The sequence below is a fragment of the Cupressus sempervirens genome, chromosome 2 (genome assembly GCF_028749045.1).
Source record: "Cupressus sempervirens isolate cs-2001-9-10 chromosome 2, ASM2874904v1, whole genome shotgun sequence".
NCBI classification, from domain to species: domain Eukaryota; kingdom Viridiplantae; phylum Streptophyta; class Pinopsida; order Cupressales; family Cupressaceae; genus Cupressus; species Cupressus sempervirens.
The window spans coordinates 457,071,844-457,099,572 of NC_143119.1; the positions used below are offsets into that span (position 1 = coordinate 457,071,844).

At 35.1% G+C, this 27,729-nt stretch overlaps 1 protein-coding gene across 3 annotated transcripts in view; it reads left to right on the plus strand.

The window, feature by feature from the left end:
- LOC149573020 (DNA-directed RNA polymerase V subunit 1-like) overlaps window positions 1-27,729 on the plus strand; it is a 323,206-nt gene that overhangs the window by 147,311 nt on the left and 148,166 nt on the right. For all 3 annotated transcript variants that reach the window (XM_089814168.1, XM_089814169.1, XM_089814170.1), the window contains one exon: window positions 25,103-25,260. In XM_089814168.1, coding sequence (XP_089670294.1) covers window positions 25,103-25,260 — 158 coding nt within the window. The remainder of the gene's footprint in view (window positions 1-25,102; window positions 25,261-27,729) is intronic.

Consider the following 27,729-nt stretch of genomic DNA (forward strand, 5'->3'; position numbering starts at 1 on the left):
CCTCTTCCTCTAGACCCCATCTTATCTATAACCAAAGTCTTCTACTGCAGAACTCTACTTTTTTAACCACTGGTACCATCTTTCTTTGGGGTGTACCCACAAGACCCTTCTTCAAATCCACACCATTGTCTAGTTTAATCTTTCCATTTTGCTTCTTAGCACAAAAACTCTTCAAAACCTTCGTGATACTTACTCCTTTATCTCTTTCCTTCAAGGAAACCAAAGTAAACCTCTATCCATTGTTCTTTATAGTAACCAAGTTCCTTCTACAATTATAGATAGCACCTCTATCAAACTGCCAAGGTCTAGCCAACAAAATAGGACAAGCACTAATAGACATCACACAAGACTTCATCTTTGAAAGGGCCAATATTAAAGTTCACCAAGCACCGCTCTTTTACTCATGAAATTTTGCAACCAACTTATATGGACAAGGATGCCAAGGCCTCTTCAAATCAAGTTGTTCTACCATTTGTTCAAATATGATGTTATCCGTACTTCTACAATCTATGATAACCTTACAACATTTACCCTGCGATTTACATACAGTCCAAAAAAGATTCCTCCTTTTTGCAGTTTTGATCCCCTTTGTGCTGGTCCATCAAAACAAGCGAAACATGGGGACTTGCACCTCTCCCGAAACCTCAAAGTACTCGTCCTTGAGACGTCCATGCACCGAGTACCCCCACATCTGCCATTCCTCAACCTTGCAGCAACCGGGATGGGTACTTGAATTTCTATTTGAATTTTGATTTTTGAATGTTACTATTGGATATGCATTATGTTACTATGTTAAATGTTCAATGGTTTTGGATAGTATTGTGATTTTGCTATGTTCCAGTATTTCAATTTTGTATATCATACTGAAATATTATTTCATAACTAGCTTTTCAAGTTCTTCATGTATAGGATACAACACCCCCCCTGCCCTGCTGCCTTCTCACCGTCCTGAAATTGAAGCCCTTTGTCACGCCCTTTCAAACACTTGTTCCAGCGTCCTAACGCCCCAACGTAACCTGGTACCGGTGTTACACTGATGAAAACTCTCCTTAGCATAAGGGATTTTCCCAATCTTGGTTCTATTATACTCTCATCTAGTGCTCTAGTTACCTGTTTCTCATGTACCCTAAGATTCTTGTTACCAATGCTTTCAATAGATCCCTTGGAACAAAAGATCTATATCCAGTTTCTTCAGTGTTGACACTTGAAACATTTACATTCCTATTAACTTCTACGTTGCTAAGAAAAGTGATCTCAAGGTCTTGAATCCAACTCAGAATTTAACCACCATGCTGGCGCTGCGATACTCTGAACATAACTAGTAGATCAACGCATTCAAACTGCATCAAGATTGGAATCAGCATAAACAATGTGAGAAAGTTAAGACAACAATGGATGATCAGAAATCTTGCTGAATGCACAGGAGTCATGAGAATAGTAGTAGTTGAAATGCCATCTACAATGAACAAATCTCCTTTACCATCAATCTTCAACCATGTACTAATCATCTGTGTGACCGGAAATGCATACAGACTCATCTGCTTGCCAAAGCTTGTAGTCCTACGGGTGTTTATTAAAGTGAATAGCCAGACCAACTCTGAATTTTTGCCAACAACTCCAATCTTGTGACTAAAGCTTGTTGCTGGAAACTGCACCCGGGTCCCTAATCTTGGAATCAATTCCATTCCCATTACTTGAAGACTTAAGCTCTTTCTTTGTTTCCTCATTTTCTAACCCAACTTAACAATCGACTAGAAGATGCAAACTAACAATCCTGCAAGCTACAAATCCTCCTAATGGAGAGTACATCTCATACCATAATGGAGTATAAGCATCCTTTTGCAAAAATCAATTCTCACATTTATTGGACTCGTATCCATCTTGCTTCCGCTGCTCTACTCCGAGAAAACCAATATACTGCAACATCCTATGAAGTAGCTGACTTCTCCATGGAATCTGAACGATAAAGCTGTTACAGTCCCCCAAGATGAAATGAGAATCTCTCATCCCAACTTTAAATGTTTATCTCATCAATGCACCATTGGTCAAAACTGAAAGTAAAATCTTCTTGATGCCAAACCACATATCAGTTGTATTTAACAATGCAAATGTTGAAAACTGATATCCCCAATTCAAAATTTGGTTCTGATGAAGTAAACCATATATACAACTTTGCCACTCCAAATATCTCACCAAATCGAAGTTTTTACAAATATATGCCCTCTTAAAACCATGAAAAGAAACTTTACCCAAAGACATATCTGGTGAGAGCAGCTTCCCAACATCAACTCCTTGAATTAGCATAACCTCTAAGGAAATAAATTGATGAAACTCATTAAGATGGGTTGTCCATGCAACCTCATTAAGTCCACCTTCAACCATTTCGATCTCTGATGTATCATCCACTAAAGCGTTTAACTCCATATGATTCTGTTGATTATGTGGTTGCATCCACGGTGATAACTGAAAGCGAAGCTTCCCTGAGCCCTTACGGTGCATCAGCATTGTTATACTTGCTATCTATACTATCTTGTGAGACTTCCTCCTCCAATCTCAAGAGTTTATACTCTTGATTTTCTTCCAATTTCTTCTCAACATATGGGGTCACATAAGTATTATCACAACTCTTTCAAAATTATATATTTATTATCATCTGTTAATCCAAGAACAGTTTCATTATGAAAGCCACCTGCAAAACCTATTGAAATATTTTTCTCATGGCTACAAACTATATCATCGTGAGAAAATTGTTCATTAAACTTCGTGAGCTTAACTTCTCGTGGTACGTGTTGATCTTCATCAGCACATTGCATTTCCATAAGATAGGAAATGTTGGAGTTGTCATACCTTATTGCATTAATTCCTTCAATAATTTGCATGATGTCCTTGGCCTTATTTGCTTCTTGTTCCATAGGAGTGGCTGTAATAGACGACTGATTTTCTGCATTATATAATGAAGACTCACATTTAACTGCAAGCAATGGTCATCAACTTCTTTTTACTCATGTTTGGCAGATTTAATTGCAAGATTCCTATCCTTGAGCAATTGCAAATAGTCAGATTTCATTTTTTCTAATACCTCTTTAATTTGTGCAAAGTTAACAAATACTGATTTTACTTACAACTCCTTTTTGCCTTTCCTTGGTTTGGGTTTTCCAAATGGTGTCTTCTGTGTATGTATGATTTGTATCCTCTCTTCATAATATTTGTACCACTTCCTCTTCAGAAACCGCAAAACAATGCTTTAGATCTTGCAAATCTGAAGGTCTCTTATCAAGTTCACCAGGGTCAATGGGGCTTCCAATCTAGAGGAGTCGTTCCCGATGGTGGACGAAGAGGTCACGATTGCTATCAGCAAAGCAAAATGAGGTGTGGGTGAAGGGTGCCATCTCAAGAGGGGTGGGGTGGAGGGGAGACCCTGAATGTGAGGCTATAGAGGGTGTGATCGGCCAAGGAAAGGTGAGAAATGGTCAAGTGATTGATGGAGGGGATGAAGGAACCACAAGAAATAGCACAGTCAGCAACACTTGTGCCACCACGGTGAGGCTAATAGGTGAAAAGACCAGACCCAGGAAATCTTGTTCAGGATCGCCAAGGCCAAAGTCTTACACAATTGTAATTGATAGCGGCCATATCTATTGAGAGGGCCCTAATGTCTTGTGAGAAGCATTGCAAGCTCAATGTGTTTGGGTCTGACTTTGTCATATAAATCAAATCAGACCCATCATCATAGAGGGGGGTTTTGATAGTCTTTGGTCAGTGCATTAAAGTCACTCGAAATGATGATGTTAGCCATGGTAGAAAACTTGATGATGTGCTCATGTAGGTTCTCGAAAGGGTTGTCGCTCTCTATTCTATGAACTGCATAGCATGAGGAAGTTGATGAAAAAGAACACACTAGAGAAAGATGCCTTTACAACATGACATTGTTTGACTAATGCGGATCCACATGAATTTGTTCGAATTGTAAGAATGAGCTACAAAAGGCATGCTAAAAAGGTGGTCTCTGACCGAACATGCAACCCCATCAAAACCCTTGACCCCACTGGACCATCTGACCTCATCCATAAATGTGGACAATCATTGATAATCAGAGACATTGAGAAGAGGACGTGTTGGTTCCCAAAACCGTAGATTAGAATCCTACAAGTCTTGGCAACTCGATGTTGGGATATCCAACCAGTTATGGCGATCCTGACGGGAGTGATCGATGCGATCCAAATCCCTTGCACTTCTGGCTTTTCAAGGCCAAGGCGGGTGCACCTGATCCTGAATAAATCACTTAAATCCAAGATTCTTATAGAAAATTGGTTACAATACGAATATAGTAAAAGCTTCCAAAATGGCAAGAATTATAGAAAGCTTTTAACTTGCAAATTATGAACTAAGAATAATAAATGAATATATGAATGTTTTTAAAATAAGAGTAAGTATGGATTAATGCAACAATTGAATATATTAATTCTTCAAATGAAAGATGTGAAATAATTGTCAACATATGGATTACGAATTATGAATAACATAAAGACCAGTCACGAAATAAAAAGGGAAATAGAATCAATATTATAAATAATTATGTACAACTTTATAACGTTCTATGCACCTTAACAATAAAAAATTTAGTAATCAAGACACTATGGATCAAATATATAGATGTAATTTAGATTAGTCTAGAATGCATTTTAACTCCTTTAGATGGGAGGCAAACCAGAAACAAATATTGAAACAATTAAATATTTCACAATATCTATGATTATCGAGTTTAAAATGCTATAATTGATCCAATCCACTATCTATCATATAAATTATTTGTAGAAATTAAAAATAATTGTAAAGGACACAACTCAATAATATTCCAACTCTAAAATCTAAAATAAATAATTATGCTTACAAATGATGCTGGAAATAAATTTTGGAATAGAGACTCACTACAAATGATCCATCCACGACAAATTATTCCAGAATAGTATAAAAGTTTATCCTACGATCCAATATCCACGGGTTTAGTTCAATCATTCAATCTTCGCCAATACAAGAAAATAATATATTAGATGCACAACAATAGCATGAGTATGTAAAATTTGTAAAAAGAATTGTGGATATTATGGATTGTTGCAAAATTGTATCTTACATCCCCTATTTATAATTTTGCAAAAGGCATGGAGGTGTCTCTTAAAAACATCGCACCTCTCCGAAACAAATAACTGATCACAAAGATTTAATATAGTTACGATTTGTCTCTAATTTGGTCAAGGAGTTAATAAGTGTCGGGCCCTATTGTTTTTGAACAATATAATGACTATATTGCCTGATCTGTAGTCAAAGTAAAAGGGGACAAGCATATGCCAATATTTTCGGTGCGGGTTCTCTTTCCAAATTTGGAACAACTCCATACAAATTCGCAACAGGTCGTTGAGTGATTGTTTTCATTGAACCTTTAAAGATTGTTATCATTGCTTTGATCCTTTGACCATGGAGTGTGTTGGTTCCCAAAACCGCAGATTGTAATCCTACGAGCCTTGCCTGCTCGATGTTGGGATATCCAACCGGTTGAGGCCAACTTGACAGGATTGATCAATGTGATCTAAATCCCCTGCGCTTCTGGCTCTGCAAGACCGAGGCGGGTGTACCTGATCCTGGACTAAACACTTAAAGTCCAAGATATTTAAAGCAGATTGATTAACATGAATACAATAAAAGTTTACTAAATGGCAAGAAATATAGGAAAACTTTAAACTTGCAATTTATGAACTGAGAAGAAAAGTAAATGATTGAAGTAATGTTTAATTAAAGAATAAATATAGATTAATACAACATATGAATATATTAATTCCTCTAATGGAAAGAAATGAAATAATTGCCAGCATATGGATTATGAATCAGGAGTAAAAGACCAATGCTTAATCAAATGGGCAATCAGAGTCAACATTATCAGCTGAGACGTGCAACTTTATAAAGTTCAATATATTAAACTATAAACAATTTCAATAATTTAAATGTGATGGATCAATTATATAAACGCAATTTTAAATAACTCTAAAATGCACTTTAACTCTTGTGGAGACAAATTAGACATAAATACGGAAACAATAAAATATTTCACAATATTTACATTTATCAAATTTAAAATGCAATAATGATCCAATCCACTTATCCAAATATTAAAATATTTATAGAAAATAAATAAAAAAACATTTACAAAGGACACAACTTAATAATAATTTAAAACTCCCAAATATAAAATAAATAATAATGCCGAAAATAAAATCACAATAGAGACATTCCTTCCAGAAGATCCATCTATTGCAAACATATTCGGATTGTACAAAATCCACTCACTAACTAAAATCCACGGGCTTAGTTCAAAAGTCCATTTATCCACCAATTGGAAAATTATAATATATCATAAAGCATAGGCCAGGAAAAAAGTTGAAGTATGAATATGAATATTGTCTCTCTCCTATGTTTTACATCTCATATATTTATAGACACATAAGGGGTGGTGGTTACTCATCCAAAGATCACACCCTTTTATAACAACCAACTGATAATTTAACCTTAAAATAATAATGAGTTAATATGACCAGGGATTAATATGTTTTGTGTAGTATGTTTTGAAATAGAGGCCTGGGTTCAAATATTTCTTTTCCCGTGGACGAATACTTCCGCATATCTCAAGGCTCCTTCCAATTCAATGCTTTCAATAGATGAACCTCGGGCATATCCACCTGCAGGGTGTTGAACAGCCCAGGTATAGAGAATATGCTCAAGGGATTTTTGAATAGCCGTTTGCTGAAAGAAAGAAACATCTGGAACAGTTCTTGGACAATCCACAGCAATCTGCCATAGCATGTGTATATCATCCTCAGTTCGACCAGCACCGGGGAGAATGTCCTTGCCACACATAGCTTAAACCTGCACCAAAATAGTTGCCAAATTATAAACTGTGGTTAATAATAATTATTTTTCGTTTGAACAGCTGTGTGAGAAACGGGCGCTAATATTTCCACAATCGTGGCTAGAGAGCAACACAAGAATCGTGCCAAAAGACCAAAAATTCCTGGAAGACCATCGTTCGGAATTTTCTGACGTCGTCTCAACAGTGAAATGATATGGATCCGACTTGCCACTGCGTGAAGGTTTGATCGAGATTGACCATTTCTGCCATACATCACTTTGACTTTGGCTACCAGTGATTGAATACAGCTTCATTTGTTTTCATTTGCAATAAAACCCCAACTTTTGCCTCAAACGCATACCAGTAACCTTTCTGCATTAGATATATAAACTCTCAGCAATAACAAGCAAAATGCTATGTTTCTTCAGTTTCCTTTGTCCTCTTCTCCATTGCCTCGAGGGCTTGGACCATCTCTGTCCGCAGGAGTTCAAGATTTGTTTCTTTATGATTTATGTCTTCACATAAATGTTGGATTTCATTAGTTAGCCCTTCAGTCTTGCACCTTCCCATTTTCACAGACTCGCTCAATTCTACATTTTCATCCAATATTCTTTTCATCTCCAGCCCAGCTTTCATTTTCTCAACTCCTGATGCAAGACTTACGTTGTTGATATTTTCTGCCAAAGCAGACTTAGGAATAGTGCCTGAAATCTGGGTAACTTGCTGATTTTGTAGTTGCTCAACCTCATTCTCCTTTTCAAGGAGGACAGCCTACAAATGCTCAATACTGAAGAAAGACAGGACAATTCCCATCTTACCCTGAACAACTCCTTTGACAGATCATCATTCAGCTCAGTAAGGTTCTTGACCATAACAAAAGCAGGACTGGGTTGTTTTTCTGCCTCCCTTATGTCATTTTGACAGTTAGCTATCTCACTCTCTAATCCTTGAATAAGAGATATTTTATGGGACAGTTCTGACCTCATCACACGACTCCTTCAACATGTCCTTTCTTATACCACATGGATAGTCTTGTGTTACATTATATGTTTGTATCATCTTCAGGCGCCTTCATAACTCTCCAGTCCTATCTTCTTTGCTTTGATGTTTAACTTTAGTTCCTTCCTTTTTATATTGTATTTATATTATGTATAAATCCACTCAATTCTGTTTCTTTACAGCCTCCTAACTGCAAATATTTTTGATCATTCACAAATACTGGTTAGAATGTTCTATAATCACATAGAATCTTGGGACTTTAAGTATGCTTGTTATTTCTTTTACTACAAATGTATATACAGGAATCATAAAAACGAGAATCTGCATGTGCAAAATTAATTGCCAATTGTCACAGTATATGACTGTTGCTGCTCCATTGAAGGGACGCACTGGGTGTCTAAATCCTGTTTAAATTTCTCATTGTATGACCTCTGACAACTTCATTATAAACATCCAGCATTTCATATATACTTTTCTCCATCTAATCAATATCTTGGAACAATTAACCAAACCTTATATAATACAATCAATATGCAATTCCTCAAACTGAAGGTGATGGCTGGAAAGAATCAATACTGTTAATGATTTCCAGAACACTGAAGGAATACTGAAACAGATGGAAGTACAATCATCTCTGGTATATAATGTGAGATACCCATTGAAATGACTTTCTCAAGCATCCTCTGGTTCTCTAGACTGTTAATTCTGTCCTCACGAATACATTCTCAATCTAATCCTTATTATGAATGCAACGATGTCTGATAGAACAGCCCTCAAGTTTGGTAAACGGGAGGCCAAATGTAATGTTGGTCCACTTCCAACGGACTAGCCATACAACATCAAGTCTCATGTCTTATTCTGCAGTCTCTCTTCAATAAGTGGTATGTTGCTTCTATGTCAGCATATTACCAAATTCAGTGGCCTTTCCAGAAGAAGCTTCATATCCTGAGTAAGCACAATTCGTTACATTGGCTTGTAAATGAGCTCACAGCTTCTTGTTGTATTCTGTCAATCTTATGGTCAAGGTTATTTTATTTTAAAATGCAACCCTGCAAAGTCTTATAGAACGAAAGCTTTTTCACATAGGAGGTCACATATGAATTCTGCCGTAGGCTTATCTACTGATTTTCCACTTGTCACCACCCATCATTTCATAGAAACATAATAATGTGATCTGTATTTCATTTGATAAACTAACATCATATGTTTTAGCCACATTATTTACCATTCTTTTCTGATTATACAGCACATTGGATCTGTAGTGTACATGCCTCCAAAGTTATAATCCCATGCAACTGCATATTCGTGTATCTTATCAATTCTAGGAGAATCTGCTGTAAACTTTTCAACTCATTCCTTTTCAAATTGTAGGCCTTTGGGATATAGAATGGTGAGATCATGTTTAACAATGAAGATTTACACATCACACACGAATATCCTCCCCTTGTCGTGGTCTCTTGAGCTCTAAATTTTGCCAAAATTAAGAGTCCCAACAGAGTGCTTGCTTTATATCAAGGCTGCTGCTTTCACAAATCAGAGCGATGAGAGGATTAACGGGGCAATGATTAGACAAAATTGCTTCTCCATGGTGATTCTTCATACTTTGCCAATGACTCTTTCTCATCACACATTTGCAATGCCCTGTGAGACATGGGTGCAAAAACTTTGACCATCGGGAACACTAATATCCTCACACACATTTGCCTGGTGATATTCTGAGGATGTTGCTATTAGATATCTCACGACTCAGATTGGATTGTTATAACTTCAATCCCATCATTTGGTCTAGAATGTATGAGAGCATCTAGGAATTCTGTTATACATTCGCACAATTCCTTGCTTCTTTGCTTATGCGTTCATTCCTGAAAAAAAAGATGTTAATGATCAAAATAAAATTTAAATTGAAGGATAATAACAAGCGATTTGAAATCCATCCATAGTGATGACCATTGATACAAAATCCTATATTATTGTCAGGACCAATCGCATCATTGGAGTATCCATTAGTGCAAACATAAATCTTCCTTAATTTTAAATTCAAACCTTTGGATTCGAATACGAAGAGTCTGTTAAATTAATGAATATTAAATCCATTTGAATCGATACAATCATCTTCCAATCCCCATCCTATGGATCAAGACACAGGCTGGAAGCTTGTACTTGTGGACATGTAGATCTTTATCATCTTGAGCTTAGTTACCCATTGCTTCCCCCAGCCTTTCGAACCATGTGAATTTCAAACCGGTCCTTGGTTTTGGTCCCGGTTCCCTTTTGGGTTCCACTTGAGTTTGAACCTAGGCAAGTTGGTTCCTCCAAGCCGAACCTTGGTAGAACTAGGGCAGACCCAAGCAGGCCGAGTGTGAACCAAGTACAGTTCAACTAAGATACATTCTATAATTTAGTGCACAAAATGATTATTACAGACTTTGAACAAAGATCTTTAACATCACAAAACAAAATTTTCTTAAGTTCAGATACTTATACATCAAATTAAACTAGAACTCAATATATATTCTAGTGAAATTTTTATATCCAATTGTTGATTGTCAAATTAATTGGAAGCTTTGTATCGTGATAAATGATATTTTAAACATTAAAAAACATCTTCAATAGGAGAAGGGAGTTGCAAGCTATTGATATAACAGTTTTCAAGTAGGATGTTAATTACAAACTAACAATCTCTTTGTCCATTAAAAGTAATAAGGATTTGACAACTTAGAAAGCAAAAAGTCATTAGTGCAGCTGGTCCTATTGACATTGACACTATTTGTGAATCAACTAATGCCTTTGATGATGAGAAAAAGAAGATGAAGATTTAGATAATCCATTAGATGATTAAAACTTAGTATAAAGTTATAATTGTTGAAAGACAAAACAATGATATTTGGACTCGATATTATTTTGATATTTTGGTGTTGATAATATATATGATGTTATGATTACAAGGTTATAGTGTTTTTGTAGTTTTTATGATACTTTGTGGCATTCTCATCTTAAATCATTCTTCTTGGCTGCATACATACATATGTATGTATGTCTATATATATATATATATATATATATTTTACATGTTTTTGTACTAAAGAACCCAAACAAACTCAAATCGCATTTCAAAATTTTTTTGTACCAGCAAATCGGTTCTTCGAACCCGAACTTGAACCCAAACTTGAACCGGTAACTTAGATCCTGAGTGATCTACAACTTCTTTCTGCACACAAAATCAGAACAGATGGCTTCATTTTGCAGATGTTTGTATATTCATATATGCTAGGCTGTGTGCATATTCCCTCCTTTGTTTTATACAGGTTTAATTGTCCCTAAAAATTATGCTCCTATCAACCAAAGGTTCTTTATCATCTGTACACAAAATCAGAACAGATGGCTTCATTTTGCAGATGTTTGTATATTCATAAATGCTAGGCTGTGTGCATATTCCCTGCTTTGTTTTATACAGGTTTAATTGTCCCTAAAAATTATGCTCCTATCAACCAAAGGTTCTTTATCATCTAAGAACATCTCTACCTGACCAAAGACTATGCAAACTTCTCCTACCATTTCCTTTTCTGTATTTTATATGGTTGAGTCAGAGAAATGAGCAGCATCTGGGTTATTGAAATCCACTGTGGACGTGTTCAACTTCATTGTGACCATTCGTTACTGCAGAAAAAATATCTTATTTGCTGTGTCAATGTCTGAAACCTGTAAGATTTTGATTGTACCATCGATGTATACTCCATATTAAATCTACTTCGTCTGATGAGATGTTTCCTTTATTATCATACCATTGTCATACTTATTGTAATTCATGGAGTCTCCATATTAAATGTACTTCGTCTGATGAGATGTTTCCTCTATTATCATACTTATTGTCATACTTATTGTAATTCACGGAGGGGGACTGCCATCTCAAAGAGGGGCTGTAGAATATTTTCAAGCATTCGTAAAATACCCTTTAATGATGATAATATATCTCTGATCGACTGCGTCTTCTTCATTGTTTTAGAAACAAACATTGCTGAAATACATAAATCTCTGCTTTTAAAAAGGTTATCACTTCCTTAGATAGTTATCCCTGACTTTGTTTACTTTTGCATGTATGTCACTGATATGAGATAAGCCGATATAAGGCTCGCATTTAATGATAATTGATTCATAGCAGTTTATAATCTTTCCTCATATAGGCAATATCATAGGATATATTATGTCTCTGATTGATGTAATGTTGAACCAATTCATTTTGATCTCTGGCAGAACATAATTCATGCTGATAACAGTCAAATGAAACATTAAATTTTCCAGTCATTTCCGCACCGTTCTTAAAACTAATGATAATATTTCATCAAGCCTCTAGCACTATTTGTCAAATGAAAGCCCTAAATTTTGCAATAAATTGGGCTCCATCAGGACAGATGGAGATCTACAAGTCTCTATAGCAAGGAGAATATCAATAGTCTCAAGGGCATCTTAAAAAAGACCCAACAAGGACCATAAAGAGCCATTGTCATTCTAATAATGGACAAGCAAGGAACCAACAAGAGGCTTCGCCAAGTCCAACTCCCACTGGGACCGTCATTTGGCTTGGTGGTCAACTTCAATTCCTACCCAGGAAGAGGGAAATCTCAAATAATAGTCGCGAGTTTGCTGATAATAGTGCACTTTCTATTGTGCCTAGCCTAAGCCAATAGATCTCAAGGATGCCTAAACATTTTCACATGTGATCTAGTGAGATCCTTGTCAAGAAAGATCTTAGTGGGAAGAGTAAAGAGTTGCGTCCTCGTCCTAAGTGCCTGCAAGTGGTCAACAAGTGTGAGAAACCTAAGAAATAGGATGTCATTATGTACAATCTAAGCCCTATTGAGTGTAATATCTGTAATACCTAGTTAATCATTGAGAAATGAGTAGCCTGTAAGAAGAGGATCAAAGGAAGAGGGAGGAAAGTCCCAAACCCTAAGGTTAAGTTTCCGAGCCCACATGACTCGTGATAGCCAACTTGGTGTGGACAAGCTCCTCAACCCTAAAAGTGGAACCCAATTGAAGTTGTTGCAAACAAAGGCTCATGATTTTAATTGCTGGTCGATTTCAGATGCAACTGTGGACTATTTTCTTACTAATTTGGCCTACTGGTTTTGGATCTTACAAACTTGCACTTTGTCCGCATCCACCTAAGGTTGGTAGAGGCACTATCAAGTGTAGTGGAGAAACACACAACTTGTAGTTTTAGTTTAGTGACAATGAAGGACATGGTCTGGACCAATTCTTTAAGTTGGAAATTCTTGTCTTTGAGCTTAGCCATGCAGTCCACAAGCCATTAGTAGGTGATTGACGTCAGTGGAGGATCCATGGCATGTCAACCCTGCCAAAACAAGCAATAAAACAAAATGATAGACAATATTCTTGTATTGTTTCTCATAGCAACAACAATCTATGGGTGGCACAAAGCCAAACGGCTGCAATAGAAGGAACATGACATGAAAGGCTCCAAAAATTGTACAAAACCCAATACAAGGAACACGATAGGAATGGGATGACAGAATTATATGCTATTTGTAGGTAGCATAGACCAAAGGAGATTGTAGAGAACACTTGCAGAGGTAAATGACCGAACAAGCAACACAAATGACATAGAACTAGACTCAATCAACGGGTAGCATAGACCAAAAAAGGCCACAAAGAAAACTGTAGGAGGCATGGGCAACCCATAGTCACTGACACAAATGACGAAACATACACACTCGACATAACTAGCATATGTAAATACTAGCTCTAGAACATAGAGAAAAACATGGAAGGAAACCTCCAACCCCTAACCCTAGTATGACACACAAGCACAACAACAACAAAGACCAACAAAAATGCAGGAGCCCAGGAGCCAACCAAGCACAAACACAAAGGCATGAGCACATAAAAGGAGAGGAACATGATTGACCAAGCGCAAAGGACATTAAACACACAAAAGATTCAACACACAGAGGGCCAACATGAAAATGACGATGTTCGAAGGGTTACTAGGCTCTAGCAATCACCATGGATGACGCACGAGAAAAGCAAACGAGATGCGTTAGTAGTCTTTTGGGTTGTGCAGTGATTGAGAAATGACCACTGCAAACTCCTTCATGCATCTCCTTGAGAATAACTGTAGACTAGGCAACAACTAAATAGAAAAGTAAAATTCCATCTTGATTTTTCCAATATAGATCTCCCTGAATTAGAACATACTTGGCAGCTTGTAATTTGATAGTTCTTTTTTGATTGTCATTCAAATCACTCCTACACTTTGTATGTTGTAGATAGTAGACTATATCAGTATACCAAGGGCATCTTTCAATACTAACCTTAGTATGATCGTCATTAATCTGATTTACCTGCACAACCTCCAAATTTGATTCTGCCATAAGTTTAGCCAATCCCCGCCCTCTAACTAATTTTGTGATTTGAATATCTATATTAAATTCCTGGATTTGATTTATCCAATAACATCTTCTTCCGGTAGTTTCAGTTTGTCTAAATATATCTTTGATGGCAACATTTGGCACATAAGCAATGACTTCAGCTCCAACTAAATAGGGTTGAAAAGATTTGACTACTTTAACAAGAGCATAAGCCTACTTTTCATTTATATCATAACTGAGTTCAGCAGCTTGTAAACTCTTGCTAAAGAATGCAATCGGCTGCTCATACCCCTTATCATTCTTTTGTAACATAACAACGACTATAGTATGATAAAAAGCGAAGTAGAATATTTGAAAAGGTTTTTTAAAGTCAGAGGATTTAAGAACTGGAGCTTCTTTTATAGCTTTCTTTATATTAGCAAATGGTCCTACAACTTCATTTTCCCAGACCACTTTAGCTCCTTTTTAAAGCATTTTAGCGATAGGTTTGATAATCTTAGCAAAATTAGAAACAAATCTTCTCATGAAAATAATTTGCCCAAAAAACGATTGGATACCCTTAGTTGTTTTAGGCATTTGGATGTTATCAATGGCTGCTACCCTTTCTGGATCTATTCTTACCCCTTCCTTAGAGACAATATGACCTAATAGTTTCCCCTCAGTGACTCCAAGATGACATTTTTTAGGGTTTAAAGAAATTCCAAATTCAAGAGCTGTTATGAAAATTTTCTCCAAATGCTTACAATGATCTTCCGCTCTTTTCGAATAGGCAGTGAGGTCTTCCTAATAAACTACCATAATTAAATCAATTAATCCATCAAAAGCAACATCTATTGCCCTTTGAAAAGTGGCTCTTGCATTTGTTAACCCAAAATGCATCCTAGCATACATGTAAGTACTTGAAGGAGCTCTGAAAGCAGTTTTATACTATTCAGACTATTTAACTTTAACTTGATTATAGGCCGAAAATCCATCCATTATGGATAACAATGCATTACTAGTTACCTTTTGCACTAAGATCTCCATATTAGGTAATGCATAATTATCCTTTAGAGAAGATATGTTCAAATTTATGAAATCTATACATAATTGTATCGTCGTTCTTCTTTCTCACTAGCACTAAATTTGAAACTCATGTAGAGTGCCTAATAGGTTTAATGATTCCGACATCTCTTAAATTAATGAGCTCATCTTTCATTTTTGGGGCTAGAGTTGGATTTATTGGGCTTTGTCTCTGTCTAAAAGGTTTAGCATCAGGTTTTAAAGGTATCTTATGTTGAAACAAGTCTTCCTTATAAGCTTTAAGTTCATCATAACTCCAAGCAAAAACATGTCTGTACTTTCTTAACAAAGAAATCAAGTCAGCCCTAATCTTGGATGATAACTTCTTCCCTATATAAACTTTTTTGAGAGAATTTTCACTTCTTGAGTTTATTTCCTCAATATCGTTTGGATTTCAGTGGATTTGCTAGGTTTTGTACTTTCTCTTTCATCAAAGATCCTTTCTAAGGCTATTAGACCCTTAGGTATTTTGTTTGTTTTTAGTTGAACTATTTCTTTTCCAAATAGCATTTCCTTGCCATCTTTTTCTTCCACACATCCGTTCCAATCAATGAACTGATTTTTCGTAATCCTCCTGACAAGTTAAAAACCTAATAATATCTTTGTCATCTTCAAAGACTTGCCAGTTTTGTACGTTATCTGGTATTGAAGGTCTGTTTTTCATTTCTACTTGAATAACCTCATCAAATGGAAGATCAATTTGTCGAATAGCAAGGTTGGCCATTATATCAGCCAAGTAGTTAGCTGACCTACCAATTCATTTTATAGAAAATGCATCAAAAAATTCTAACAAATCCCATACATATTGGCCATTATATCAGCCAAGTAGTTAGCTGACCTACCAATCCATTTTATAGAAAATGCATCAAAAAATTCTAACAAATCCCATACATAATTACGATATTGTTTTAACCTTGGTTTCCTAGTTGAAAACTTATGCCTAATTTGGGAGATAATCAAATCTGAGTCCCCTAAAACAGTGAATAACTTAATCCCATAAATCTTAGCAATATCAAGACCAATAATCAAAGCCTCGTATTCAGCAATATTGTTAGTACACTCAAAATTTAATAGGAAAGAAAATTTAAAAATTTTACCTGATGGTGAAATAAAAATATAACACCGACCCCATTTCCTTCCTTACTACAAGCACCGACAAAGAACATTTGCCAAATGTCATTACAATCTTCTTTCGCATGTATTGAAATTGGATTAATAGTTTTAGAAATAGGTTTAGTTATACTTGGAAGTTATCCATGTCAGAATGGCAAAAGTTGACTTCAGGATTCTGATTATAATTCTCAACCAGGTAATACGACTGGTGTTCCCTCGCAATTCTGATTTCTTTGCCTCCTACTGGTATAGTAGCATATGACAAATCTAGCTGTACATGACCACCAACCAAATTCAACCACTGTCTGGATAACAACATGCCATAACTCGCTGTTATCTCAACTACAGTGATGTCAGTCCTGTATGATATATGTGGAAATGATGGAAAACGAAATTCAACATTTTGAATAATTCCAAGTACTGGCACAGATCTATTATCCATAGCATTGCATTTGCCAAAAGGAGTATCAAATTTGAGACCTATTTCTTTCATTGCATTAGTAGACATGATATTAACTGCTGCACTAGAATCAATCATACAATTCTTTATCAATTTATTATTATCAGCAATGTTAAGTAAAATGGGTCTACTTGATTTGAATTTTTATTCAATGCTGCTCCTAGATACACAATAGGTGGTTTTTCATTATTTCTTGCATCATTTTTATTACTAATATCCTCTATGCTAGATAATATCTTCAAAGTTTCATCCCTGTAATCAGAAAATTTCATCATTTTCTTTAGAGGAACAATAATTTTCAATTGAGATAATGCATGATTCATAAAATTATGACAGTCAGATATTTGCTTACCATCATTGTGCATGATTGGCTGTTTGGTTAGCTTAGAAGACTAATTATTATCTTTTTTTTTTAGCCTGAGCTTGATTACCAGATTCTCTGGATGTTTCAACCTGCTGCTGATCATTTGCAAATATACTGGCCGGATTACCTTGATCAACAGTGTTGTCTTTATTTCTTCTTTGATATGTGTGTTTAACATGTTCTACAACTGCAATAGTATAAGCCTTCCTTTCTTCTGTTGTCAATCTGTATAAAATAGGTATATCCTCCTCCTCTGAAAACACCTCTTGGATACATTCTTGCTGATTAAAACCCCTGCAGTGATAGTCAAAATTTTGGTTCTCATCTCTAGAATCATCTTCATCTCTACCCCATAACGGTTCTGATGATATGGAATTAACCACAGGTTTTTCTTCACTTTTTTGATTTTCCTCAAAAACAGATTCTGCAACAATGCAATATTTAGGATCATGGGGCAGCCTACATACATCACACCATGGCCTATCATCAACAATGTTGATTTTCTAAAGGACCAGGGGTGTCCTTAACATAATTCAGACTTTTTGGTTTCCCATGCTTCCAATTTATATTGTATGGCATGTCCTGAAGTCTCACCCTATCATTTCTGCGGAATGATGGTCTTTCATTTCTATTTTGTTTAACCTTAATATCTTTGAGCATGTCCATGATCTTTTTTAATTCATCCTTCTTAGGGTTTTTAGGATTATATAATTTTGGGTTATCCCTTTTGTTGATTTTGCCTGTTGCTTTCCTATCATTTTCAATTGTCATAGCAATTTTGAAAGCTTGTGGCAGCGAAGACGGTCTTTGAGATCTTATCTCATAATGAGTTTTACTATCAAATGCACTTAAGTAGAAATCAATGAGAAATGAATCCACTGGTCTAGTCTCTCTAGGGATCTTGTTTAGAACTTTGTTAAATCTTTTATTATATTTCGATACTGATTCATCTGTATTCTTCTTAATGCTTGTTAATTCATGTGATGCAAAAGATGTGTCATTATGATCACCAAATTGCTCAATAAACTGATCAGCAAAATCGCACCATCCAGAAATGGATCCATCTGGCAAACTTCTATACCACTCTGCAGCATCTTCAATTAATGATTGCAAGAAAAGTTTCATGAATACATCCTCATGATCCTCGTCAAAATCTTCAATAACATTTTTCAAATTAATCACATGCCGCTCAACAGATTCTGACCCACTTCTTGAAAATCTCGGAATAACATTCCTTAAATCATTAGATATTGGATTTGGATATCCTTTAATCCAATTGAAATCAAGCTGTCTATATCTCTCAATTGTCATAGGCTGCCTTATTGCTTGATTCCTAATGCCCTCATTCCGAACCATATAACCTTGGATGTTCTGATTGTTATAATTTTGATTCATACCATAAGGTTGTCTAATGTTTCCATTGTTTTGTGGAACACCTTTGGTATGTTGTCCAACATTCCAAGCTTGTTGGTTATTGTTGAAATGCCTATTAAAATTGCTATTTTGATTCTTATCCCTTATAAAATTCTCATATAATGGATTAACATGGCTAGTGGCAAATTGTGATTCTAGATTCTTTCTGTGAGGTGGGTTGTACTTTGATGATGTATTTACTTCATTTTGCATGTGATTAGACCTTTCTTCTCTCCACCTATTGGACTTATCTTCATTACAAGTGTTTCTAAGTGGGGAAGAATTAAGATCCTTTGATATCCCTATTTTTTCAAGGATATCATTTGGCTGCATTTTTAATGTTTTGGCTAATATTGCACAGTTACCATTTGTTGTTTCAGCCATTTTCTTTATAATCATATCCCATTGCATTATTTGCACATGCTCTTTATCATCCTCAACATGAATTATTTTTCAACCTGGCTCTTTGTCTACCCTAGGAATGTGAAACAATGGATTACAGTTTTCATCATCCTTTTCAAGACTATTATGACCTGAGTTGTCTCTTTCATTTTGCTTGTTGGTCCTTCCTTGAAAACTTTTGTGTCCTGTGTAAAGCATTTTTGATTTTTGATTTTTAACTTTCTTCTTTCTCGGTTTTTTCTCAGCAGTTAACTGCTCAAGCCTTTTAGGTTTGGGATTCATAGACCTTCTTCCCCATATACACCTCAAAAGCAAACAAATGCTCTTCAATAAAATATATTAATGAAAAACAATAGTCGCCACTTTCTTTTAAAAAGAAAGAAATAAATGTCTAGGTGTTTATCCAACAGAGTTAATGCCAACATTAACTTGAGAATGATTTTCTAAAAATAACAATAGAACTTTAGACTTAGTTGCTTTCAAAGTTTTATGTAATTTGGAGAAAACTTCAGATTAAGCGGGAATTATAGCTTCAAACACAATCAGAAATTTTAACCTCAAAAATAAATTTATGCTTAAATGCTGATAAGAAAACTAATTTACAGAATCTGAAAATTATAAAACAGCAAATGAGAATACTGAAAGTAAACTTAATAATATATTCACGATTTGGTCAAATACTTATAAAAGACAAAATCTGAAAACTTACCACAAAATCGTCCTTAAATGAATCTCTACACTGGTCCGATGGAGTAAGTATGCAAAGCTTACTTGTGACTTTTTCCCCAATAGAGTCGCCAATCTGTTGGTTATCGAAATCTTTGATTAGAAACCTATGAGCTTTGCCTGCGTGATGCTGGGATATCTAATCGATTTTGGCCAACTTGATAGGAGTAATCAAATTGATTTAAATCCTCCGTGCTTTTGGCTCTGCAAAACCAAGGCCTATACACCTGATCTTGGACAGCAAAACTTGGATCCAAGATGTTTTATAGTGAATAGATATAATGCAAAGGCAATTTCCTTAAACGGCAAGATTTTGAGGAAAACTTTTGGATTGTGAATAGTGAGTATTAGTCTTCAAAATTTGATTATTTTAATAGAGTTGTGAATGCTGAAATATGATTAAAATGAATCACTAAAACAAATAGATATTAAACCGCTAACACGATAAGATCAAAATATTGCTAGCAAACAGATAGAAAAAATGAGCGATTAAAGATCAGTGCTGAAAATGGGCGATAGAGTCAAATTTATAAGTTTTCACATACAACTTTATGATATTATGATATTAAATCTATGAACAATTTAATTATTGGGATGCGTCAAATTATTTCGTCTTATGCATATCAAAACCAGTCTATAATGTTTTAACCTTTAAAAGGACAAATAAGGAAACAATTTTAATATTTCACAATATTTGTATTTGTCAGGCTTAAGCAGCAACTAATAATTTAATCCACTTATCCCAACAATAAATTATTAATAGAAAATGAAAAGATCATAAAGATGAACTATATAGTATTTAATTCTAAAGCCAACAAAAACCTTGCTGATTATACTGCAGAAAAACTCGTGTTGAAGACACTCAATCGTAGATGCTCTACCCAACACGATTTTACATCACGCAATATTGAAAATATGCTCAATAGTTTCAATCTCCTGGAGCTTAGTTCAAATCCAGTCTCTTCTATCAAAGAGATTACACTGATCTATATGCCTTAGGAATGCAGAGAATATTGTTTGATAAAAAATGAATCAATGGTGGTCTGTCTAATTTTCTATCATATATTTATAGGAAGCTAAAAGATGTCGGTTGGAGTATCAAACATTGCAACCTTTCACAAATAAAAACTAATCCACATTTATATATGATTAAAAAACTATTATATTATATTTGGCAATTGCATCCTTGTGCGGCTTGTAATATTTAACGCATTCCCTTGATCCGGTGATATCCTTTTCTGCATGATCCTTGTCCATGAAACATCAATTACGTGCCTTATTCCGCAATGAACCTTTGTCCCGATTCCCCTTTCTCCTGCACGTATGCCCAGAAACCTGCAACAAACATGACATACATCAGAAAAATTATTTACCAAAATCTGCTAATACTGACATTCATGGATGGAGAGCGATCTCTGATGGCTACTTGGAGATAATACAATTGTTCCTTGCTGCAGATATTCATTAATCTTTCTCTATCTATACTTTGAGGGAGGGGAAACAGAAACCAGTGATGTTTAATATTGCCATTAAACACGAACAGAATGCTTGGTCTTGCACATACAAGTTCGTTGCTACTTGTAGTTTATGACTCTGTACACAGCAGAACTCTATAACTGTAACATGCTTCTCATGAGAGGACAAAGTCATGTCTATTTGTCGTGACAGCTGCAACTTACAACCCAGCATTTCATATAACAATTCTGACAGCCCTTGTATCAGCATTGTTATTTCTGATATATCTCCCACACTATAATAATAATACCAAACACAATACCAAATGCAACAACAGCCACAGCCATTTCTGAATGGATACCAAACTTCAGAATGGGATATGCAGTATGTGCAACAAGGGGAATAGATGGAATCTCATGCTGATAGCATCATCGCAAATCCTTCATTGTCACCGGCTATACAAAAATATATCCTAGTAATCGACATATTTCATTTGAGATGGCAATATTATGCTTTATGAAATGGTCTCAACACTTGTCACAACGGACAAAGGCACCAAATCCTTGTGGTCTGCAAATAATAATCACCTGTGGTAGCGATCTCAATATATAATAGGCATAAACATTTTAGTCTCCTGTTTATATTTTTAAGTGCTGTGCAGATCTGATAGATCCATTTCATTCTAAAGCATTCTTAAAACATATCCATCCATTGCTGATATGCTGCAAACAAGCACTCTTCTTTGCATGATATACGCCCATGTCCTGCACAAAAGATCTGCTTCCATATTGGAGGAGAGAAAGACAGCAGAAGCACTGAATCAAACTGTACACCCTGTTGCTCCAATGACTACAATGTACAGAGAAGGCACTACAGCTTCTATCAAAACCTGGGAAACTTTTTGTTGCAAAAGCAAAATATAATCTTCTATCAAAAGTTCACTGTTACTGCTAATAACCATAGCCCACATATACTACTGTGCAGTTCTTGGCACCTTTGATCTGCAATTTTGATATTTTTTCATATCTCCGATTGTCTGACGACTAGTCCCTAATGAAAACGTGTACAATTGGAAGCACAAAAATCAGGCTCCATCAGAATCTTCCTTAGTATGTCATCATTATAGGGGGGCTACAGGAGCTGTTATTCTTATGATCTCATTGTAATAAGAAGCAATTGTAAGTCTTACTTCTTCACACGAATGTTCCAAAAACCTGTACGAAACCAAAGCACGAATGTTACAAAAGCCTGTACCAAACCAAAGCAATCAATGAGGGATACAAGGCTCAATTTAGAAGCTTGCAATCTGGTTGGTCCACTTTGGACAAATATGAATCCAATTCCTCTGTGTTACAGAGAAAACCATTGGGAAATTTCGTGGACTCCAGTTGTAGTAGCTTTATATAAAGGAATTTTTCTATTTCATTTTCTTTTTGCAAGTCCCTTAGCTGTTCAACATTGAATGCTTTGGAGAACAGCTCACTTTTCTGACCTGCCATTGTCCTCATTTTATTTTTTACAAACTGAAAGATTCTTCCCTTGTTCTGTTCAAAATTCTAACTTTTTGAATAATCATCTCATATGCCAATTGTGGACCCACCAATATTATATTACTCTGATATAATAAGGTAAAGTCTTAAGCTGATATAAATATGTGCCAACAAATACAAATGGTTGCCAAACCTGAACACTAGTCTGATGGCTTATGGATATTAAGTCACGTGAATAAAATACATTCCCAACAAGATATAAGACTCGGAAATGATTCATTTCTTTATATTCCAATGTAGTCCCAAAATCGAACCAACAACCAAATTACACTTTTTTGTCACTCATAAAACTCATAGGCTGGTAGGAGAATGAGCTCTGATTCCATTATCCTCCCAGGATATTTGCTCTCGATTTTTCAAACTGAGCCCCATAAATTTATACAAGCATTTTGCATTAAACTGATCTCTTGTAAACCAACAGATTACACTGGAAATCATGTAATAGACAACTGAAATAGAGTTCTGAATTAAATATGAAGATATATGATTACAATCTTGTTTTCCATATAGAAATCAGATACTTCTATCATAAATGTGCCTAGTTGTAAATTCTGTCGTCAATCTACTTTAAAGTTGAATTGGGTTTCTGTCCAATTGACCAAACTTCCAGGGATTTCTGTCCTAACAATTTTGAACTGAAAGCTTGAAGCTTCCAAATTTTCACAGAGAACAATGACCAAATATAAATCAGACATATTCAGAATGCACCTTCTCTTCCTTTAAAGCCCATTGCAGCGACTCTTCATTTTCCCTCGGTCTCTCTTTGTTGCCCTTTTTTGTTGTCTTTTTATTTCGCCTTTTAATTTGATTTCTACTTTGGGGAATGATAATAAAACTACATAATTTTTTTGAACTCACACTATGAAAAACATTTTAATACTCTGTCAAATAATGAAATTCAGTATTCATTAAACTTATTATATTTTGACAACTTAAACTTTGAAATAAAGGGGAAATTACATCAAGCAATTCTTGTGATATCCAAATAAAAGGGAAATTACATCAAGCAATTTTTGTGACAGAAATAGCAGTGATTTAAAAGCCATTTGGTGTCAAGAATCTTAACCCAGGTAAAGAAAGCAGTGTGTTGGCTAATTTACTTTGGTATTAGGTTGGATTCTTATGAGTGGCCTAAAGGCATTAATGTTCTCTTAGTTAAGGTTTCTAGAAAGCTCGTAAATGTCCATCAGCTTCATTGGTTGACACTTCACACCCATAATGGTGTATATGTAAGAACCTAGTTTGTGGATTAGAATAGAAGTTCTGTGACCCCAAGAATGGGCAGCAATCATACTACAGCCTACGACCTATAAAATACTTCTGATTTGTCTTGAGTGCAGGGTATTATGGAAAGCCTTCACCAAGAATCTGATCTTGGATTTAGTGCTTGTCCTCTATTCAAGTTTAATCCTCTGGAATTAGGGTCCATGGAGGGTTAGATCCGATTAGCCTAGGAATAGAAGCCTTCATGCAGGAATTAATCATTCCAAACAGCCTGGAAGCTGATGCAGTCTAGAAGTTTGGGTTGCTGAATCTTGCTATATGTTATTTGAGGAAATATTTTCCTATAGGGATTGCCAGTATGGAAACTGACATTGGCATCCATAAGGGGATTTGAATTTTCTCTGTTTTCACTCGTCAATTGCCATTAATTAGAGTTTTTCACGAGCTTTTTCTGTACACAAAGCAATGTCTACCTGTTTTTTAATACTCTGTTAGATCTTACAGAATTACTTAAGAAATAATCATTCAGGAAACAAGCCAGATTCATCCTGTCAATCTAAATGCCTTTCCCAGCTTCACAAAATTCATGCAAATGGATAAAGGAGGAAGATAGATAAAATCCTGATGTATCTAGCACATCATGATTATGGTATAGAACTTGTAACATTGTTCCTTTTACTCCCTTTTACATTCTGGATTTTTTTTCATTCTCTTCATTATTAATCATCCTTATTATCCATTTCTTTCAGATATGTTATGTGTGGTCTTTTCTTTGGGTAATGTTTGTTAGATGTTTGAGTATGTCACATTTTGGGCGGTTTATTTTTGTCTTAATTATCCATCATCCCTCTGTATCTTTTGTTTTAGAAATGTTGTGTATTCTTATTTATTTGGCAATCTTTATTAGATGGTTGAGTATGTGACAATAGATATGGTAGTCATGAAGATGCGTTCATTTAGTGATTCTCATACACACAGTTTGCATCATAACTATTTTCAGTGGCACTTGCAGTTAAAACTTCTGATTCCATTCCATTTTGATTGCAGTGATTCTTGCAATGTTGCTAAAAAATATGGGGGAAAGGATTATGAGATGCCTTGTTTACATTTTGCTTTGCAAAATGATTCAGTCTCCCTCAAAGAAAGCATCATTGATACGATGATCAATATTGTATATCCAAGTTTGTTGGAAACTTCAACAAAGGGTATGTTGTTAGGCATGAAATCGGCCAGACCTTTCTTGCAGTTCAGTTTTAGATTATTTAGTTCAATATATTATTTTTGGTTTTCATGCAGTGTTTTGGATATATATAAATTTCACACAGCTTTCATCTGTTTTTAGTTTTGATCATTTTAAGAATAGATGCAATAATTGGCTCAAAACTGATGTTTTGTCATTCCTTACGTGGTCCTTGCATAAGCCAATAAACAAAGCATTAATGAGAGATTATTATGCTTCATGGTAGAATATATATCCTTCAATTCAAACTGACTAGCATTGTTACTGCCTCAGGAAAGAGGCACTTATTATAGGTGTATTATCATATATATTTTGCTTGGTTTGAGGAACGCTCTACTTCAGATTCAGAGTGCAAGTATGGTTCTTGCATAAACTATGATATGGTGACATCTTGTGATGTTTCTCTTACACAGTTTCTCAATTAACTAATACACAGGGATTGCTTGAAGATGTGTGGGGATACCACATTTTTCAAGTATATAAAAGAATGAATGGCTTGTGGAAAGAGAATTAGACACTGCAAACAAATTGTGTGAATTTTTTTGAACTGTCTGAAATTATAGACATTATTGACAATCAAAAATTTAGAGTTATAACTTATTTTCTTACTCAGAGACATTATAGACAGTAGAAGAATTAGAGTTCGTTTCTTACATGAGGATTGAGAATATATTTTGGAGAGGGAAATTTTTTTTGCATATGATATTACTTCGAATTTAGATGTTTGAAGATCAAACATTTTTGGACTTGATTTACAAAAATAAAAGAATTAAGTTAATTTTCATTTTTCTGTATTGAATATAATGAACAAAGAGAAACTACCAACGCACTCATAGCTAATTACTATGTAAAAAATAACATATAATAAATTAAATTATTAAATATAATATTATTCTATGTTATGCACAATAAAATTTTAATACCCCCCTTAAGTGAGGACATAATATTTTGGTACTGCAATATGAAGAATTGGCTTATCTCATATTTGACTAGAATGAATTTCTTTGTCTCTTATTCATCCCCTTCAAATGTTTTTCTCCTTTGGATATCCATTTCTAGCTAATTGCTATGTAAAAAAATAACATATAATAAATTAAAATCTACATTTAAAATTATTAAATATTATATTATTCTATGTCATGCACAATAATTCCTAATACCCCCCGCAAGTGAGGACATAATATGTTGGTGCTGCAATATGAAGAGTTGGCTTGAATCATATTTGACTACTTGAATGACTTTGTTTGTCTCTTATTTGTCCCCTTCAAATATTTTTCTCCTTTGGGAATCCATTTCTAGCATAATACATCTTATTATAATGTGCAACTGCAAAATCTATTATTCATAGCTCTAAAATCCTTAGAGAAAATGAAAAAGATAAATTCAATCAACAGTAACGATTAAAACATCTTTGTGTTCCACATCAAAATATGAATTAAATTCTGATATTTTTTTGAAATGCTTTCTTGGTTTTGTGCTTTTATTCAATAGCTTTCTAAAATAGTTTGGATTTTTTAAGTTCATTGAGAAAGGAGAAAAATATCGCAGCTTTAGTGCCACAGTATACCGAAAACATACTATCAATAGAATGGTGCCTACTGAGAACATGATTACATCTTTGAACAACCTTAAACTCCTGCATTTTTTTCCACTCAATTTTAGTGACACTGTGTACCATCAATGCACCCACAATAGAATGGTGCTTAATATGAATATTTAACGAGTTAGAATTCTGAAACTAATTAACCTTTAAATAAAAGAAATAACATCTTAATCTTAACCGAATGGAAACAGATATAGTTAAATCAGTTCTTCTAATCTTTCACGTGGAGTGGAAATACGAGTTAACTATAATTTACATTTCCATATAATTTGAAACTAACAACCATCTAACTACTAGATTCACATGGCATTCAGCAATTAACTACCATTTCCTTCCATGTCCTAATCTAACTTCTTGATTTTAGGAAATATTAAAATACATGGAAGCAACACATTTTTCAAATGAAATGCAAAAAAACATGAAAGGTTACCTGAGAATTAGCGATTGATGACACTGAGTTGTGCAGGCCTTCGTGTCTGGAAGAGAGGAGAAGCATTGCCATGAACTTAACCTCCCAATCACGGAGCCTTAGTATCCCCACACAATCTCAATTGAGAAAGGCCCTCCCTACGCTAGGAGTTGGCTTGGGACACCGTTGTCCAACCATTGATCATCCTAGTGTTAGAGTGTCGACTAGTCAGTTGTCAAGGCTACAGACACTTTACAATCAGCCTATTGCACAACTGGTAGCACTCTGACCTTTGGTGATCATGGTGGAAAACATGCCATTACCTACCTTGGCCAAGGATTTCAGACGGGCAACTTATATGCCCGATCGCCCACTGCTCAACTTGACTACAAGAATGCATACAAGGATTTCCATGAGCTATC